Source organism: Pieris napi, chromosome 11 (genome assembly GCF_905475465.1).
Source record: "Pieris napi chromosome 11, ilPieNapi1.2, whole genome shotgun sequence".
Taxonomy (NCBI): Eukaryota; Metazoa; Arthropoda; class Insecta; order Lepidoptera; family Pieridae; genus Pieris; species Pieris napi.
In genome coordinates, this window is record NC_062244.1 from 4,522,899 (window position 1) to 4,543,204 (window position 20,306).

The window sequence follows — 20,306 nt, forward strand, 5'->3', positions numbered from 1 at the left end:
GACAATTTGCTTCAAGGTGTGCATGTGGTCTATTGTGGAGAATCCAGACCGAAATCCGGCTTGCTCGATCGGTTGTTGTTCGTCAAGTTGTTTGGTGATGCGGTTGAGAATGATTTTTGCAAAGACTTTATACACGTTGGACATAAGACTGATAGGACGATAGTTGCTAAGGTCTTCTTTGTCTCCTTTCTTGTGGATTAGGATTATTGTGCTTTGTGTCCATTGTGTAGGTATGTATTCAGTATCCAATATTTCATTGAATAGATTTGTTAATGTTGTTAGTGTGTCCGGAAGTGCAATTTTGATTGTCTCATTTGTTATGTTGTCGGGGCCAGGGGATTTTTCATTTTTCTGTGTCAGGATTGCATATTCGACTTCCCTTTCTAAGACAGGTGGGATAGGTTCTTCGTGTTCTGGGTCAGGGTTGGCATATGTTTCGGAATTGTTGTTACATGAGTACAGTTCTTTAAAGAAGGATGTTGCAGTATCTAGTATTGTTTTTCTATTTGTAACTAAGTTTTTGTCCTGTTTTTTGAGTCTTGGTATCCATTGTTTAGGTGGTTGTAGTTCTTTTAGGGCTTTCCTTATTCCTCCTGTTTTAGTAATATGATTTATTATGCAGTCCATTGTTTTTTTTGCTTTATCCTTTTTTATACTCTTGTTAATTTCTTTGCTGATCCTTGTTATTTCTTTTAATATGTCTTTATCCTTTTTGTTCTTGAATAATTCTTTTCTTTCCGAAATTAGTTGTTTGGTCTGTGTGCTTAATATTTCCTTCGTCTGTTGTTTTGGTTTTTTAGCTTGATACATTCTGTTTATTTCTTTATTGTATCTTTCCTGCATTGCGTTCGGGGATTCTAGCAGATGGTTTGCGTCTAATTTGGTAGTAAGGGTGTATTCCTCAGAAGGTAGCACTTGTTTGTAGCGTTGCCTAGATTTAACCTGGTTTTTGGAGTGTAAGGTTGCTCTGACCATTCGGTGGTTGGTGTAGAAGTTAAACTGGTTGATTACCTTTACGTCTTTGAAAGCTTTGGGTTGATTGCTTGTTATGAAATCGATTTCGTTATGGTAGCTACCGTCTGGTGACTTCCAGGTCCATTTTTTGCTAGGTTTTTTCTTAAAGAATGTGTTGAGGATAGCCAGGTTGTTTTCCTGACTCAGATTTACTAGTCGTTCTCCGTTATTATTTCTCTTTCCTATGGTGTATTCGCCGATGATATTTTCTTCTCCTGATGTTTGCTTGCCAATTTTCCCATTGAAGTCTCCCATAATTATTAAGTTTTTTTCTGTTACATCTATTGCTTTGGATAGTTGATGATAGAATGAGTCTTTTGTGGCTTCTTCTGCTTGTTCTGTTGGTGCATACACTTGTATCAAGGTCCAGTGTTCTCTGTAGCCTGTTATCTTTATTTTTAGGATTGCTATTCTTTCTGAGATGCCTGTGAATTCTAGTATGCTGTTCTTGAGTTCCTTTCTGACCATGAAGCCTACTCCGTAGTGTCCTTTTGTCTCTCCAATAGAATATAGAATGTAGTCGTCATGTTCAGTGATTTCTGTTCCTAGTCTTCTGACTTCGCTAAGGCCTAGAATGTTCCATTTAATGTTCTTGAGCGCCTCTTCCAGTTCCATAAGTCGATCGCATGTTCTTAGTGTTAGTACGTTGAGCGTGCCGATATAAATATTGGTGTTTATTTGACTTCGTTGCTTAGACTTTGGTAGGTTGGGCTTTGGTGGGTTTGGATTTGGTAGGTTGCTGGAGTCAGCTGGAGGGCTGCGGTCGCGCTTCCCCACGGAGACCGCTGTCCGGCTTGGGGAAAGGTATATTTTGTTGGTTGTTTGTATTTGTTCTTTGGTTTTATTTTTGTTTTGATTCCGGGGACCGCTGTGTACTAATTGTTATTGGTTAGATGTTTCTGAAATAGAATTTGTTCTGTGGCGTATCATTTTTTCAAATGCATTGGTTACAATCATTTTCTTTGGCTCCGTCTGCCTTGTACCTTCATAGCAGTCAGATTGCGTTGGTGTTTTAGATGGTGAGCGCTTCCTTTTCTCAGTTGCCTTGGTTGAGTTTGTTTCCTTTATTATGAGCCGATCATATCGGATGAGAGCCAGGTTTCCTTTCTTTCTTTCTTCTTGTTGTAGGGACTTTAATTCTTTTCTCTTCTGCAGTACTTCTTTGGGGTAGTCTTCAGACACGTATATGTTTGCAGGGAATCTTTTGTTGTTTTTTAAGATTTCTATTTTTCTCCATGCTAGAGTAAACTTTATGAGAATAGGCCTGCGTTTCTGGTCGACTTTAGAGCCAAGTCTACGAGCTTCACTTATTTCCCATTTATCAAAGTTGTCCAACTCGCAATCTTTCCCCACCTCGTTAAGGACCTTCAGGACCAGTTGTAGGAGTTCTGCATTATTGCTTTCGTTTTCCTCTACTCCGTGGAGTATTAAATTATTTTTTCTGACTTCTCTCTCCAGATTTTGCACCTTATTCTTCATAATTGCCACGTCGTTTTTAAGTATTTTATTCTCTTCTACCAACGGTTTCAGTTTTTCTTCTATTGTCGACGCCATACTTTGGGTAAGGCTTTTGGTGAGGGCAGTTGTTTGCTCACGAAATTCGTCCCTAGTATCCTTTTTGTTTTTATTCAGCTTCTCGTCAATTTCCATTATTTTTTCTAGTAGACGTGCCAGCTGTTTCTCCATGGCTGTGAGTTAGCGTTAGTACGTGTGTGTAAAATCGATTTTTAGTTGGCAACACTAAGTTAGCAGCACTGGTTGGTAGTTGGTATCACCGGTTGAAGTTTTTTATTTTGCACCCTGGTATGCTTATTTTCGCATTTACGAAAACAATCTTGCGGGCACTGCCCTCTATTGACAGTTAGTTAGATTAGTTACTTTATATTATTATTAAATATATTTCCGTAATTGCACAACAATAAATGCTCTCTTTAAAAATGTCTCAGTAAGAATTGCACTGCAATAAATGCTCTTCACAGTAATGTCCGTTTCAGTACTTATACTTTATATTTAAGCAACTCACAATAACGGTCGTTGATCCAAAATAAACACGTATTAGACAGAAAAAACTGTCAATCTGGGATCTCAGTTCACTTGCACAAAGTTTTTTTTTTTATTAGTTCACAATTTATAGTCACCAACACAAAATCAGTTTTGAAAAGTCGAACTATTTGTATATATTCCGTACTCCACAAAGCACCTATCACTTCCAGAGATGGACAATTCACTAATATTGCCTTATTATTGCTATTTATGATATATTTCTACTTTTAACTATATTTAATTAATTATGTTATGAGGACACGATGTGTCTGTTATGACTACCCGCACCGTTTAGATAACGTATAATATATAAATAGCTCTGTATAGACGGACAGGCTAAATAAAAGTTGGTATATGTACTAGCTACTACTGTTCGCGCATCCGTGCTCTGGGGTCAATGGACCACTGCTTACGGAAGAGAGGAAGCTTTGAATGATAACTATTTTATAAAACTAGAGAATCCAGGACACTGCTGCGCTTGCAATAAATTATATTCTATGATCGGTTACTTAATTAAGTAATTACTATATTATAATAATTTGTGTAGGAAAATATTGTAAACAATGACGTACGGCTTTATTAAATACTAGCTGTTCTCTGCGGTTTCACCCGCATTAATTCGTAGCACATATTCTATAGCCAAAAGCTGTTCTCGGTAAAAACTTTTAAATGAAAAAATAATATTTTTTGAAGATTTGGTGGATACTTATGTCAATGAAACTGTAGACTTTGCTCTATTGTGTTTTATTGGTCTATTTCAACCTCTTTTATTTCAATTTCATACAGAAACTTTTTTTAAACATTCTAGGTAGGTAGGGTTCCAATGGTGATAGAATTTTTCAAATCAGTCCAATATTTTTGGAACCTATTTAAAAATTCAAACAAAAACTCAAATCTTTTTCTCTTCATAATAAAGGGTTTTTCAACAAGAACTTTGTTTTCTAAAACAAAATAAAACAAAGAATTTAGAGGAAAATGAATAAAATTTTTATTGTATTACAAAGAGAAAAGTTTGGCAATTATGAATGAAAAATGATATCTGGCAAATGTCCACCACGACCACGCTGACAGATGTTGATTCTTTCATCAAAATTTTTAATCACTTTTTGGCAAAATGTGTGTCTATTTCGTTAATGACATCACGGATTTTGAGTTTTAAGGCTGCAATCGATTCGATTGGCTCCGTATAGACTGTGTCTTTAACATAGCCCCACAAAAAATAATCCAGTGGTGTTAAATCACACGATCTGGCTGGCCACTTAACAGCTGAATTTCGCGAAATTATGCGCTCGGGAAATTTCGTTTGCAATAAATTGATCGTTTCATTGGCTGTGTGACATGTGGCACCGTCCTGTTGAAACCACATTTCAGTGATATCCATGTCATCAATAATAGGCCAAAATTTAGTGGTTAACATCTCGCGATACCGTGATCCATTGACTGTTACCGCATTTCCAGCCTCATCTTCGAAAAAAAACGGCCCAATCACGCCTCCAGACCACATAGTGCACCACACAGTAACACGTTGAGTATGCAAAGCCTTCTCAATAATTGCTTTAGGATTTTCAGAAGCCCAAATGCGACAATTTTGCTTGTTGACGTACCCTGACAAATGAAAATGGGCTTCGTCTGAAAAAATGATTTTTTCAGAAAAACCAGCAGGTTGTTCCTGAATGAACTGAGCGAATCTGCGGCGATTTGAATGGTCGATCAGCTTTAATTCCTGCACCAGTTGAATCTTGTAAGGCTTCAAAGCCAAATCCTTTCGCAAAATTCGCCATGTTGTGCTTTTGGATAACCCCAATTGTTGAGAACGTCGTGAAATTGACAAATTTTGATCTTCTTCAACACTGTGGCTCACGGCGGCGATGTTTTCTGTTGAACGACCCGGTCGAACACGTGTTGGTGTTGGCACATTTTGTACCGAGCCTGTCGACTCAAATTTCGCGACCAAATTCTTAACAGCGGTCTCAGAAGGACGATTATGCTGGCCGAAAATATCACGAATTTTACGAAATGTTACTTTAACAGAACCACCATTTTTATAGTGGATTTGAATTATTTTAATGCGATTTTCGAGCGAAATTGAATTCATTGTAATAATTGCCAAAGCACCTGCTACGAATACCGCCAAAAACTAAATGTCAAAACTATCACGTTCTCGGTGTTGCCACAATTGAAAAACAAACTTCTTGTTGAAATACCCTTTATTAGTGTAAAAGAGTATAAATATATGATCAAAATTAGTTACCCATTTAATAGAACACGGTATTTGATATATCTATATATGTATATACATATTTTTAAATAAAAAATATAGTAACGCGATAACTAAGTCCGTTTAATATGTTATTTTTTTATTATTATGTAAGTCATACTTAGTTTATACTACTTACTTTTATAATAGATTTAGAGTGGTCATTAAAATGCCTTTAAGAAATTAAATTATAATTATACGTACAGGAAAATGTAAAATTATGATGGAATTTACCCATAAAATAATATTGTGGTAATTATCCTTTAAATAGTACTAACTCATTTAAATCAAAAATGACAAAGGTTAGAGAAGAAATATTTTAAAAAAATATATCAAAATTCACGTGAAATTATGTTTTCTATTTATATTTAATCATTAAGATAAATATAATTTGTCACGTACACGGCTTCTACCGTTGCGTATCTGCAATGCGCCATTAAAATCCTCTACGAAAACCTACGGATTGCACAGAGTTACGAGATTGCCAGCAATTGCTTATTACATTGTCCACTTTCTATATCAAAATTGCCTAACGTTACGCAGTTGATGCGATAAAAACAGATAATACCCAACAAATGCGTCTAGAACGTAGACGTCATTACACAGGTTTCATTTGCTACTCTTAAGATTAAACAATTTAAAAAAATAACCATCCTTGAGGCTTTTAAAATATATCTTATAGTTTTAATAAGGACCTTCCATTTGTTTAAAAAAATGTCGATGTTTTAATTTTAATAGTCTACGTTTTGAAATACGACAATGTTGTTCTAGACAAGTAATTTTTATTCGGTTATCACGTTTTTAGTCATCGGGAGAGTTACGGGAGCGTTTTCAATTCAATGTTAAAAAATAAAAAGTGATAGTATTAATGTTACTTGTTAACTGTTAATGAATTATTGTGAATTGACATACATATTCTTCTTCATATAAATTTAACATCAAAAAAATTTGGAATGTTTGTATTTTTGCGAATGTGTATTAACTGAATTTTAAGTTTTAACCATTGGTCGTTCAATAACCCTTACCTATATTTTACAATAAAGGTATGCCAAAATGAATCACAACGGAAACGGGAACGCTATCACACCTCGAACTTGTATGACGTCACTGCTGAATCAGCACGACCACTTTCAAACAAGGTGAAGACACAAATCTATACAATTAAATATGCATATTGCTTGAAGACCCAAAAACGCTTAATTAATTTTCATAACGACGTATCAGGTGTAGAGACAAGCCATAAAACATAAGAACACAATAACATTAGTATTTCAAAGTATAACGAAACTTAATAATTATTTCTAATATTTTGAAATATGAACGAAAGCTATTAAATTAATAACACACAAATTATTGTTCAATGAACACAAACTTATTATTCAACTGTCGTTAGTCAAAACACGGATAAAATCAACGATTGCTTTACGCAGGGAGCAATATGCATGCATTATATTCCTCGACATTAAATGCGAAATTGGGGGGTATCGATTGTAAAAATATAAATGAACGTCATAGATATTTTTTAAGAGCCAAAAATAATGGCAATTATTTTGACATCAAGCAAAATGGTGTAGATCTGTATGTACGTAAACACGTGCGGGCCCTGCTGTCGGTTCACCGAATCGCGAGCTAATATTGATTCGGCGCGAAGCGTGGATTACCGTGTGCCAAGCCTTTTTTACTAAATTCTTACTTCCTTGTGCCTTATCCTAGAAAATATACTTATGGCAACCCACACCTTATTCATTAATTATTTCTTGTCAAAATCGAAGCAAAATGTTTTACTAAATTTAATGCTTTTAGGAATACTACTTAATACATTAAAGATTACTGGGTCATGGAAAATTCTCTAAACTACATTGTATAAAAAAAACTACCTATAATCGGCTGTTTTTATGAATGTTTTCTGCCGAAAGCATAAGAATATGTAATTTTAACGAAACAATAATAAGAGAAACAATTTAATTTCAATTTCAATCTCCATGTAATTATTTATGCATGCATATCGCAATGTAACAACATAAATTTTGACCTTGGCAACAAATATTTCTAAAACATGGCAATATACATTGAAAGGATAGTAAAACATTTTATTACAACTGAAAACCGAGATACAAAAAGACCACATAAAACATAATAAGTACTTGAGTTGCAATAAGTTACTTTCTGAAACTTAATCATAGGCACAACCTACCTAGATAAATAATAAGAAACATATAAATTTATTATCTCTTATAATATGTTGTAAGTCTTTGGTGAGAGCAACAGAATAAGGAGTTAAAAAGGTGGTAAAAATAGTCATATCATTATATAAACATTATTAGAGTAAATAATGATTATATAATGACGTGTAAAAAATTATATAGTACAATACTATTTGCACAATGGTAGGGCACAGGTTAAAATTTAGGAATTCTTATTAGGTGGTCATCATGAATCATCATCTCATAATATTTAGTATAATATTTAATTACAGAAGTTTTTCTAATTTAGAATTTTATATTTGTAATTTCATCACTATAAAATCCACTCATTTCTTTAATAAAATAATGGATACAAAGTAACCTTTATGTTATGGACTATATGGGTCAATATAACTATGATAACTATAATGTATTAGATAATACAATAAGTAATATTGTGTGCACTTATTTATATGTCGGTATAATACAACATATTGTGGTTGAGAGCATTAACTTATAGATCTAAAAACAAAATCCTCTAAGCATTTACACCTTCAATAACTATGCTGTATATTACCTACAGATCTATGTCAACACATTACAGAAAACAGATGTGAGATGCAGTCATTACATTCTTAACTGTGAATGACATAGCTCAGATCTATCTGTAAGCATCTTATTAAGCTAAATAAATATTTACTAACCAGTTCCTATTTATAATCCAAGAAATAGGGTGAAGAAAATCCTCGAAAACTTCTAATAACAAACACTCAGCGAACTATCACAATTTTCAGTCATTATTTATATTATTTAGAACACTTCACTAAGGAAAATAAATAAAGAACACATCCGCACTATGTTCGAAAAAGCCATCACACGACATTGATGTAAACTCAAAGGAATGCATTAGAATTTCGATTTCTCTGCCACACAATTAATGGCACTAGGAGGCATTTTGTACCATATTTAAAATCGGTAATTTTTTTATATTACATACAAAGGTGTAGCAGAATATCTTAGATATTCATAAACCATGTAGATTAAACCTAATGGCTAGTATTATTATACAAAACTACTGTACGGTCTTCTGACAAATGCATAAGCAGTACGCACTTATCTAATACAGCATACGCGATTCACTGAACTGAAGTAAGAAGTTCTCTAATCTCTTACATTATTATTTACTGTCTACTGCGGTTCTGTAGTCTGTGTCAATTTGCCATAGTAAACTGTCAAAACACATCTCAAATATTATATAGATAAATTAAAGAGTTCTCAATGGCCTTAGAGTCTATGAATGATGAAACGCTTTCTAAATTGTCGAGTTACCATACGTAAAATGTTAAATGTCAATGCCATTTTTTCGTACAAAAATAGTGTTATACTTATGTCACATCAATAATAAAAAAAAGACAATTTTGTGTTGAATAATAATGTTTTGTTTTATTAAACATAAACCTAAACTATTTGTGAACTTTTTTAAAGATCATATATACATGTATTCCGGTTTAAAAAATCTATTAAACTGCTATCTAGTGTGAATATATTAAGTACCATAAAACACAGACGATCACAACCTTTCTACGTAATCAGAAAATAATGATCTAAAACTAGATGGCGTTAATCTCAAACAAGAATACGATGTACATTGCATTAATGATTAAAAAAAATTTTTTTATTTATATTCCACTTAATAATACATACACAAGCAATAATTATTATAATAATGTCATTGTTGTTTATCTGTAACCTTCTTCAATTAAGCACCTTCAAAGTGGTATTGTCCCAAAGCAGCCAAGCTGTTTGCCTGTAGAAATTTTATATAAAGTGATATATTATAATATAACTATTATTAAAGTCTATTAAAAAGTCTTATTTCCACAAAACCGCTACTATTTTATTATGTTCTGTCAATGATTATATTCTTAGGGTCTGTTTCACAATGTATGGATAAAGTACCAAATAGCTATGCAACACATAAATTATTTGTAAGATAAATTGTGCTATTTGACATTCATCGGACTCATAGCTTATGATCGACTTTATGTGACGAATAGCGCTATCTGACAGTCGTGAAACGCAACAATAGTGTTTATCCTACCAATAAGTAATAAATAGCTAATTTGGAACTTATGTAGAACTTATCCGTACATTGTGAAACAGACCCTTAATGTATTAAATGCTTACGTCAACGTAAAATATCAATATAATAAAATATTTTTTTCCATTTCAAGCTACGCCCGCCTGCGCCACCCAGTGCGCAATAGATAAAACAAGCCAATATGTTGTAACAACAGATGTCGTATCCTACATCGAACGCGTGTGTCCGGTACACTATACATTCCCGGTAAACAGCAGAATACAAGAACAATTTAGTATATTGGTAAAGACCCAAATTAATTGTTTTATAAGTGTGCACTGTAAGGATTCTCATAGAAATAGTTATTCCAGGTGTTAGCGTATAGTCACAAAAAATCGATCAGTCAGTAGTTTTAACTAAAATACTATTTTGTCTCATACACTGTAAACACAATTTCACAGTAGGAGACAAAATAGCCAATGTTCTAAGTCTGATTCAGTGTATACTAGCAAAATGTTATACCTTAGCTCTCTTAATAAGTTCAGTTTGCGCTTTTATCACATTCTCATCTCGTCCAGCCCACGTTTTCCAAACAGACGCTTGAAGCGCCCTCCCATAGCTAAAAGTTAGGGCCCACGGTTTCTTCATAGGCACTTTATTAATAGCATTCAAGTTCACTGTCGCTTCCTCTTCTGTCTGTCCACCAGAAAGAAAAGCTATGCCTATAAATATTAAATTGCGAACTATAATGTAAAGTGTAATTTATACATATTTTAGTGATTTTGTTTCTCTTCGTGTTATTATATATATTTAAAATAGCAGATAAATAAGGATTCGTTTTTGCGCAATTTTTTTTCTTAATAAGTAGGTACACTAAATTAACAGTAAATGACCTTAAATCTAAACAGTTTCCTAATTATTTATATTAAAATTACGCGTATTCTATCCATCTCTCACAAAAGTATGTATGTACTTAACGCATCAAACAAAACGCAAACTTATATTAAAGCAACCCAAAACTCGCACTGTCTTCGCTCAACGCTTTTTCTCCTTCCGAGGCCCTTTCATCTTTAACCACTTCATTAAAAACAAAATTATCACTAACATTTCAAAAATCACATTACATACATTTACTAAACATCTCAAACGATATCTTGTTAACCTGTCGTATTCTTATACTGAAAATATTCTTATTGTACAAAAATAGTTTTAATATAAATGTGTAGAAATAATTAATATAACTTATAAAATACTGTTTTCATGTCAAAAGGAAGAGACTGGCTGCCCACAACACAGGGAATCCTAGTGTGGGGGCCAGTGCACTTTACTTTATCTAAATACCTTGTATATTGTGCATAATAAAGTTTTCTTTCTTTCTTTCTTTAATTCACATGTCAGATTTTGATAGTTCGAATATCATACATATCGAGCATCGTAGATTGCTACACAAGCGGCCTATTGAAGGGCACGCTTGTCCAGGCGATGCCAATTTTTAAGCTTCTTCTTGCGAGCACTCTGGTATCGAGAGTGTCCATGGGCGGCAGTAACACTTCACATCAGTAGAGCCTCCTGCCCGTTTGCCCCCTCTTCTACAAAAAAAATATAGCCGGCGCTAGAATGAACCTATATTATGCTGTTTTTTGTCGCACTGTGTATGTTTGTGTTTCCGTTTAGTTCGTAATCCGCCCATAGAGCGGTACTGATTTATATTATAAAGGACCAAACATATATTATGTACCTGGAACGGCTGCCGGTACGCCTCTTAAAAGAGCCGTGACCGTTGCTACCGCTATTTCTTCAGGAGTATTACGTTCTTTGCATGCTTTTCCTGGTGTTACCTGAAAATACCTTAATAAGTTGTATCCGTAGAAACTTTTTCATTTAAAATTTCAATAATGAATTATGTGAAAGGTAGATAGCTATGATTAGGTAGATAGCTAGATTGTGTTATGTCAAATAAAGATTTGATAATCTTACCATATTAGGCTTAAGCAATGTTCCCTCGAGGTAAACATGGTGATCATTCAGCGCTTTATATACCGCTGCAAGCACAGTTTCAGTCACCTTTTGCGCTCTTATAATGTCATGGTCGCCTAGTAAAATAAACCAAAAGTGCAAGGCGTTACATACGGAAATATAATAAGTATTATATTTCTGTAGTAATAATATATATGTCTTCTCGATTTTGATGATGTTTTTATTACGTCTCAGTGTTTTTTAGTATAGATTCAGAACTACGTATAGGCGGTCAAGATACGTACATAATATATTATGCAATAATTTTAAAAATTGAATGCTAAAATTTGAATATTATACTTTACGAACCTCGTAAAAAATACATATTAAAAGAGTTACCGAGGATATTCTGTATTATGTTACATTTTTTGTCCCTTTTTGTATGAATATAATATATAATTGAACGGACTTTTTTGTATATAGAACTGAACAGACGTTTGACCCCAATCCTACCTGATATTAAGTGACTATTTATTTAACCGCCGCTTAGAACCGCCGCCGCTGTTCCATTTATTGAGATTTCCCGGAAACACATATCTTCTACCACTACCTACTCTCCTGGTACTCACCGTCCAACAACACATCCGGTTCCACAATAGGCACAAGCCCTTCAGTCTGGCAAATGGAGGCGTAACGAGCAAGAACATTAGCAGTACTCTCAATAGCAAGGGCAGAGGGGCCGTTGGCTGATATAGTGAGTGGTGCCCTCCACTTTGCGAATCGACATCCTTGCTTCTTGTATTCCGCGCAGCGCTTGGCCAGATCGTCGAGCCCTAAAAATTGTGTCCGTATTAAATTCCGTATATAATTAAAAAGTCGAATTCGACAGGTAGTCAGAAAATATATTATTATTTTCTTATACTTTTAAGGACGATTTTGTAAGTCTATTCAGATGTAAGACGATATTTTCCAGTCACCTAAAATTGGTGGATTAATAACTACATATTATTATTATATTTATTGTCAAAGAATATTAATTTTCAATCCTACTAAGTGAAAACTAACAAAACCAATATGAATCCACCAATATTATCTCCGAATATCTTAATGCTAAAATGTTATATAATATACTACCAAGATTTTATACTCTTTCGACGATACCTTGAGTTGTTACTTCATCCGTATACGGTAATGGGACGACATCCTTATCAACCTTAACTCCTGGTATTATGTTTTTCTTTCCCAATACTTCTATAAACCGAACTCCGCTGTCCGTCTTCTGATATACAGTCTCATCATAGAGAATTACCGCTGATACATAGCTTGACAAGACCTGTTAATCACCAAATTAGTTCATAATGATTAAATAGTCAGTCTGCGTATTAATCTATAAGCTGTAGGGCTATTCTGTAATACAGACATTGATTCCCAATGATTGAATCAATTAGTATTCTTTAACAAAATAAAGATTTCAATATTTTAGACGCCCTCTAACAGAATTCTTATTTCGACTTTGTTTTGAATTTTCCTGTCCTGAAACTTTATATTGACAAGAGAATTCCATTCCCGTTGTTTAGATTTCAAGGTTAGATTACTTTAAGAAAGATTATTTATTAGCTTATTTAACTATGTATTATTATTTACAGTGATTTTAAATAATAACATCACGCTTGCTTCTCATTAAAGTCATGTTAAACTGATAGTATCGCATGTTCAAAGTAAATAAAAATTATAGTTTTAAAATGGCACCTCCGACTATAGCAATTTAATGTCATTAAATGACAACGTATAATGCACTGCATTGTTATTTACGGTAGAGTTAAAATTAATTGTCTGGCTATAAAATCCAAGCGCGAACTTGATTTATTGTTAGTGTTATTTTTTATTTGATAAAACAGGTCTTATAGCGAAAATGTTTAAATACTTTGTTGTGCTCTTTATAAGTGCAATGTTTATCGGGAATGTTAGTCTTTTATTTCTAATTCGTAGCTCTAAATTATATTTAAAAATGTATGCGATAAAATGAAAATTCAATCTTTTTTTCAGAGTAAGCAACAAGGGCCGGGTGGTGGCGCGGGTAGGTCTCTACAGAACAAACTATTTTTTTTTAAAAACGTTTGTGGTTTGAAATTGTAAAAAAATATACCAACAATGTCGAGTGTACCAATAAGTCTAATTTTGCATTTTAACTACTAATTTTCTGTCAAATTGTGTTTACGCTGTGATGACAAGAGACATATTAGTACCACTATACAATTATTATAAAAAATTTAAATACTGTACCTATATAATGTCTTAAAATTTACCTAATCTTCAAGTGAAAATAATTTTAATTCTTCTAATACTTAATTTACTTTGTATTTATTATTATTGCGTAGGTATTTTAATCAGCTTCAAATTCCCTGTATAGGTGGTCAAGCCGATTTTGGCATGCAGGCAGGTGGAAATGGAGGGTTCGGTGGTGGCGGACCTAACGGAGGCGGTGACGCTGGATTTGGGGGTTCGTATTTAGCGATTTACTATAGAGTCGGCAGGTCCGCTTTAAACAAAAATATTAATTTGTGTGAATATCGGTTTGATTAATCTAATATATAAAATTCTCGTGTCGCGGTGTTTGTAGTTAAACTCCTCCGAAACGGCTTGACCGATGCTCATGAAATTTGGTGTGCATATTGGGTATGTCTGAGAATTGGACAACATATTTTTCATCCCCCTAAATGTTTAGGGTAGTCCTCCCCTAACCAATTTTGTTTTTAATTTTTAGATATATTTTTTTATGAATATGATACAGCATTAAAAAATACATACAACCCCTCATTTTCATCCCTCTAAGATCAACCCCTATTTTTATTATAAATAATATACATGGTAAAACGGTGTTTGCCAGGTCAGCTAGTATGAGTATAAAATTCAATTTTTTAGAAGACTGAAATTATGTTAATAGAAATTTATTGTAAAACTAATTTTGTTTCTTTTATTATTATTTTAGCTGGGTTTAACGCAAACGCGGGAGCACGGGGAGACGCAGGGCAAGGCGGGAATAAAGGGTAACATACGAGCGTAAAACGAGGAACCTACTTTAGTACGATACAATTTAAAAAAAAGTGTAGCATCTCACTTTAATAATAAACTGCATACCTTACATGTGTTAATATTTTCTCGTTATCTTTTAATATCTCCTCCTTTGATTGACCTTTGACCTCCTTTGACTAAGAATCAAACTATTTCATAAACTAGCATTGCTACCTTAAATTTGCCTATTGTAGGGTCGAGCTTCATGACTAATTACTTAATTAGGTACTATACCTCCCCCAACTTTAGGTTTTCCCCGTTTTGTTAAGTGTATTTATATTTTGAATGATTAATACAAGACATGTCACATTATTGTCGCAAAATTAATGACGTAACTGTGACGTATTCTATATTTTAGTTTTAACAACTACAGTAGTTTTATATTTAACGTTGCTGGATTGATTTGATAAAAGCTCGAATTGACAAACAAAATGTTAAAACGAATATTTGACCAATGTATTCTACTTATATTATAGAGATTTCGGCGTTTAGTTAATTATGTGTGTTCTATAACAGATCAATTAAAACATTTTTATTAATATAAGTCCAATCCGAAGTTCTATGTTAAGGATAAATTAAAAAAAATACATAAATAAAAAAAAACTAAATTAAACAATTTGGACGTCATTAAAGTATGAAAACAGATTCAATACATATACTATAGACTTACATCATCAGATGTAAATAGTAGCTGCCTGTAATTCCGTCTATTGTTTTCGGTATTCTCCAATCCAACTTGTGCAAGTAGTGCGCCTATTCCTTCTGCAAATTTTCGTTAATGTTATCTCAAACTCTATAATTTATATTGGTTATTTCAATTTAATTATAACATTACAATATACAATACTATTAACCATTAAACCATTTGGTGGGGTCTTAAAAAAATAATCAAGAGATTATACAGAACCTTCTGGATTAACGTTCTCACAAGAAATATGTCCTATTTAAAAACCTAACTACCAGGAGTACTTAACCATGTATTTAATTATATAAATAATAATAAGAATACACGCTACTACCATATATTGGCCTCAGATTGCATCCGTTCCTTTAATATTTTAGACACAAGATGTCATGTTGTCGATTGTTTTTATATTTGAGACATATAGGTTTTCTTACGATGTTTTCCTTCATTCAAAGTCCATTGAAACACAGGATAAGAGTAACACGTTGAACTAGACCAACATTAGTCTTCTCTTTAACTGAATAACTTTAAATAAAAATTATAATAAGGTTATTTCAAACCTCTCCTTAATAGGGCATACCTAATATATTATTATATTATATTTATATATTATATTATATATTATATTAATATTAAAATTTTACCTTATTACGAATCACTGACGTTGAGTGACGATTTTATGACGATCATTCTATGACTTAATTATTCAATTATACGCAATGTCTAGCTTTAACCATCATTCTATTATTTTACTATTATTACCTCTAGTACGTACATAAAGTAAGTAAAGACTTGTCGTCATGACCAAGTTCCCTTCTAAAACATATATTTTAAATTTACCATTTGTTTCATCGACAGCCAGTATTCCCTTTCCATGACATACAATAGCTTCAGCAGTCTGCTGTAATTCTTTTTGCAACTTCACAGGCAGGTATGAAAAGTGTGTCATGATTCTGAAAATATGTTAAACCCTTAAGTACACAGAGAAAAAAACTTGGTTTATAACACATAATTCAAGCATGACTGAAAACTGTTCCTCAGTTCTCTGTAAATATAAACAGGAGGAGTTTTTATCGATAAATAAGCTACGACTGGTCCGTTCCAGTAAGCCGAACCTAATGGCCGATTTACATTATCTTAGTGTTTAGGAGAGTGCTTTAGGATAGTACTTTAGTTGAAACATGTAAACGCTACTTGCTTTAGTAAACGCTACGCTAAACAACTTGCCTTTCAAGTTGTACCACAGCACTCTCCTAAACACTAAGATAATGTAAATCGGCCTTTAAACCATGTATGTGTCTCAAACTATCATAACTAGACGCTCACAATTGTCGAAGGTATAAGAGAACAAGCTAGGTGGCGTTGATAAGTTGTGTAGCAACATCAACGCCGCGTTCAGACAATTAGAGATTTGATATTATTGTATTATGTAAATTCATATATACTTACGAAATAAAGACAAATTTAATACACTTAAAATAACAAATTTAATAATATCTCAAGAAAGCATTAAAACAAATTAAGATTATATTGAATTAATTACTTACACGTAGCTTAAAACAGAATTATTGACGCGTCCGTCGGAACAAAGTATAAATTATGTAATAACTGTTTATTCATTCTAAGATAACTCTGCTGATAGTATATCTTCTCCAACATTAAGTTGTAAATAATAAATTCACTGATACACGCGTCGTGAGTGAGGTTCAAAACAACAATTTAAGCTATATTATTTGGTCTTTGCCTTGTTCATTCGTTTTGGTTTGTAGCGTTCTGAGCGTTTTTTTCGTACAATACACTGCGACACCTGATGTGTATGGCCACAATCACTGCGTTGACGTCATACCATAAAATGCACTAACAAAGTTTTTCTAGCCGCTAAGGATGTCTTCTCAACCATAGCCACCGGGGTCCTCGAGCCGGCCTGTTGGACTGGTTGAGGATCCCCCCTTAGATTAGAGAAATAGTAACCAAAACCATGCTTCCTCTACATATTAATGAATTAATATTAGGTTTATTCAAATAAACACTATATTATATTCATCAATAATGAAATTATTAATTTATTTAGGGTCTGTTTCACAATGTACGGATAAGTTCTACATAAGTTCCAAATTAGCTATTTATTACTTATTGGATATACTCTATTGTTGCGTTTCACGACTGTCAGATAGCGCTATTCGACACATAAAGTCCATCTATCATAAGTTATGAGTCCGATGAAGTGTTAAATAGCACAATTTATCTTCCAAATAATTTATGTGTTGCATAGCTATTTGGTACTTTATCCATACATTGTGGAACAGACCCTAACACTGAATAACTTTTTATGCTTAATTTACAATTATTATCCTGAGATTAGTGTACATTGAACAGTTAGGATTATGCCCGCAACTTTGGCCTACAATTTTAAGTGCGAATTAGAACTCTTAAATATCGATATCCGATAGTTATGACAGATGAGAGAGTTCCTAACATTGCTTTTGGTTTTTCCGAGTACTACACTTTTACATAATTACCTACCACGACCAACCTCTCCCTGACTTCGACTACTGTAAAGCTTTATTTATAGTTCGTACTTAAAGTTCTCTGTGATAGTCAGCTCTATGTTTAATTAAAGCATACGATATATCGCAGGGTATTTTAATTGCGGTGATGCATATGCTACGATTTATGTCTTAACAAATTGCTACGTACGTACTTCGAATTTACTTACGCACTTCAATTTCATTACGCACTCATAGGAAAATAATAAGATGACAATTTACAACGGGAAAAAATGAGCAAAAAGTGTTTTGATTTGTTGGTCTTGATGTCATTATTAATTAAACACATAACAGTTACAGTATCCAAGTGATGAATAATTTTGCGGTTTGAAGTAAATATATTAAGTATAGAAAATTTCTACGTCAAAAGAGTAAAATAAACGTCTAGGGAATCCGTTATATTAGACTATTTAATGTAAGCATAAGTAACAGAAGACAGATGATCTTGAATCTATATTATAGTAAGTATTGAAGTTAGAACTGAGGCAAACCAGTATCTTCCATAAACTATATAATAAACCATATAAGGTAAATTACTGAAAATATTTATAGTTAACAAGAATAAGATATTTGTTATTTATCCTTCACGAGCATGCGACATGGCAATGAACTATCTTTTACGTCAACTATTTACGTTAATTCTTGAAAAGGAAACTGAACGATTCCCTGAAGGAAAAATTGTGAATTTATCATATATATTTACAACAATGTACAATGTACATATTTGGTATTGAGGTACTAGGCCTGGATTCGTGAGTGCGTCTAAATTATATTGATTTTTATAATTATTAAGGCTTTGAAAAATTATTATTTAAAGTAGTGGACTCTTATGGCTTCGCACAGCTGGATTGGATGTATTTTGGAAATAGAATATCTGAAGTACTCTTGACTGTAAAAAATCCCCTGGGTCAATTCCTTATGTTACTAAGGAATAATGTAGCATTCACCGAGTTCAAAATTCATGAAATCGGTCCAGTAGCTTATTGAGTACATTACTAACATATAGAAATATAAATCTATTCTCATTATATATTAAGGCCTGTATTTACTTTGATTAGTGATTAGTGCAGGTGATTATGACAATAATGAAGCATTGGAGAACCTAACATTTTAAATATGTATTGCGTCTCTTTGCGTTTTTTACAAAGTTTATTACGGAGAGTGTTCGGAAGAATTGTTTGGGTTGATCCCTCCTGCCTCTTTTCAATACCGTACGAGCCGAACTAGCGAACTGTGGAATCGGCTCCCGGGGGGGGGGTCTTCCCTCAGAGATACGACCTCCAAATGTTCAAAAAGCGAGTCTACTCCTCCCTCAAAGGCCGGCAACGCACCCACTAAAAATGGGTGTCTATGGGCTGCGTAGACTGACCTTTTTGGTCGTCCTGCAAGCTCGTTTGCCCCCCTATTATATAAAAAAAATATATATTCCCATTGGCCGTCTTACTGTGATACTAGTTTTATGCACGATTATTTCCTGTATGTTTCAATATGTAATTAATTGTCATTTGAGACAGCGGATTTTATTACTAATTCAATTACAATATATTTTTGCCATTTGCATTTTAAATAGGGTATATAAACTGAATCATTTTTAAGCTTTGTTAGCAATGTGATTTAGACGATATATATACGAAAAACTAGTGGCTCTCATCCAGTTTGTAGGTTCGAAGCCTGGCTGTACACCAATGGACTTTGTGTATGTGCATATTTAACACTCGTTCTTACGGTGAAGGAAAGCACCGTCAGAAAACCAGCATGCCATAGACGCAAAGAATCGAAGGCATGTATGTATCAGGCACAGACGGCTGATCACCTGCCTACAAATGATCTCAAAACAGATATGTGTATTTTGTGATTTAGACTATCGTCTAATGCATCTTATCAGATAGTATCCCTAACTTTTATTCTAACTGATTTGAAATTATCGTGATTCATGTGTTTTTCATTTTCATTTGTCCTTTTTTAATATTGTTACTTTCACTTTTTACTATGTTTAGATTGCTTTGGTTTATACTATTAGTTTTCATTCACAGTTTCATTTTGTCTGTATAAATTGTCTTGTGTAGTTTTGCACTCCTTGCGCTCATCAATTTTTTTTATCATAATGGTTGCCTGAAAGAAATCGCCCGAAAGTGATAAGGCCGCCAGTTGCCCTCCTTTTTATTTTATAATTTTAATTTTACTATATTTCTGTATATTTGCAACGAAGTGTTAATAAATAAATCATATTTTACAAGTAAACATATAAACGATAACATAGTTCTAAGATAATTTAACTTAAACAGTTGTAAGAACCGATAATTCTTATCACCTTCTTGACTCGACGTTGCTGCCCCGTTATTCTTATTTTTGTGTTTGGTAAAAGTGTATACTTCCCCTCAATTGATGGATTGGCTTGTAGGGAGCTTTTGTATGCCCGCAGAAGAATAATTCCGTTCACTTTGCTAAGACATTAAAAATATAACATTGT

General features: G+C 33.3%; 2 protein-coding genes and 1 long non-coding RNA gene across 4 annotated transcripts in view; 1 reads left to right on the top strand and 2 right to left on the bottom strand.

Annotated features, from left to right (window-relative positions):
- LOC125053797 (unconventional myosin-XVIIIa) overlaps window positions 1–8,643 on the bottom strand; it is a 170,925-nt gene extending 162,282 nt beyond the window's left edge. Inside the window, exon 1 of the mRNA XM_047655363.1 lies at window positions 8,202–8,643. The gene's annotated coding sequence lies outside the window, so the exon portion shown is untranslated. The remainder of the gene's footprint in view (window positions 1–8,201) is intronic.
- A 507-nt stretch (window positions 8,644–9,150) lies between these two features.
- LOC125053798 (fructose-bisphosphate aldolase-like) lies at window positions 9,151–16,971 on the bottom strand. Of its 2 annotated transcripts, none has more exons than XM_047655367.1 (9): window positions 16,838–16,971; window positions 16,131–16,243; window positions 15,276–15,364; window positions 12,695–12,866; window positions 12,163–12,366; window positions 11,555–11,670; window positions 11,316–11,415; window positions 10,100–10,299; window positions 9,151–9,304 (listed from the first exon to the last, which is right to left on the bottom strand). In XM_047655367.1, exons 2-9 carry the CDS (start codon window positions 16,237–16,239, stop codon window positions 9,257–9,259), a joined length of 1,038 nt encoding a protein of 345 aa, XP_047511323.1. In that variant the 5' UTR covers window positions 16,240–16,243; window positions 16,838–16,971; the 3' UTR covers window positions 9,151–9,256. The 2 variants fall into 2 exon arrangements, with proteins under 2 accessions (XP_047511323.1, XP_047511321.1); XM_047655365.1 differs by having other exon boundaries at window positions 15,276–15,367.
- Window positions 13,239–14,690, top strand: LOC125053800. Its single transcript, XR_007117624.1, has 4 exons — window positions 13,239–13,496; window positions 13,580–13,610; window positions 13,944–14,033; window positions 14,523–14,690. It is a non-coding gene; the product is annotated as an uncharacterized LOC125053800 (long non-coding RNA).
- Window positions 16,972–20,306: the final 3,335 nt, after the last annotated feature.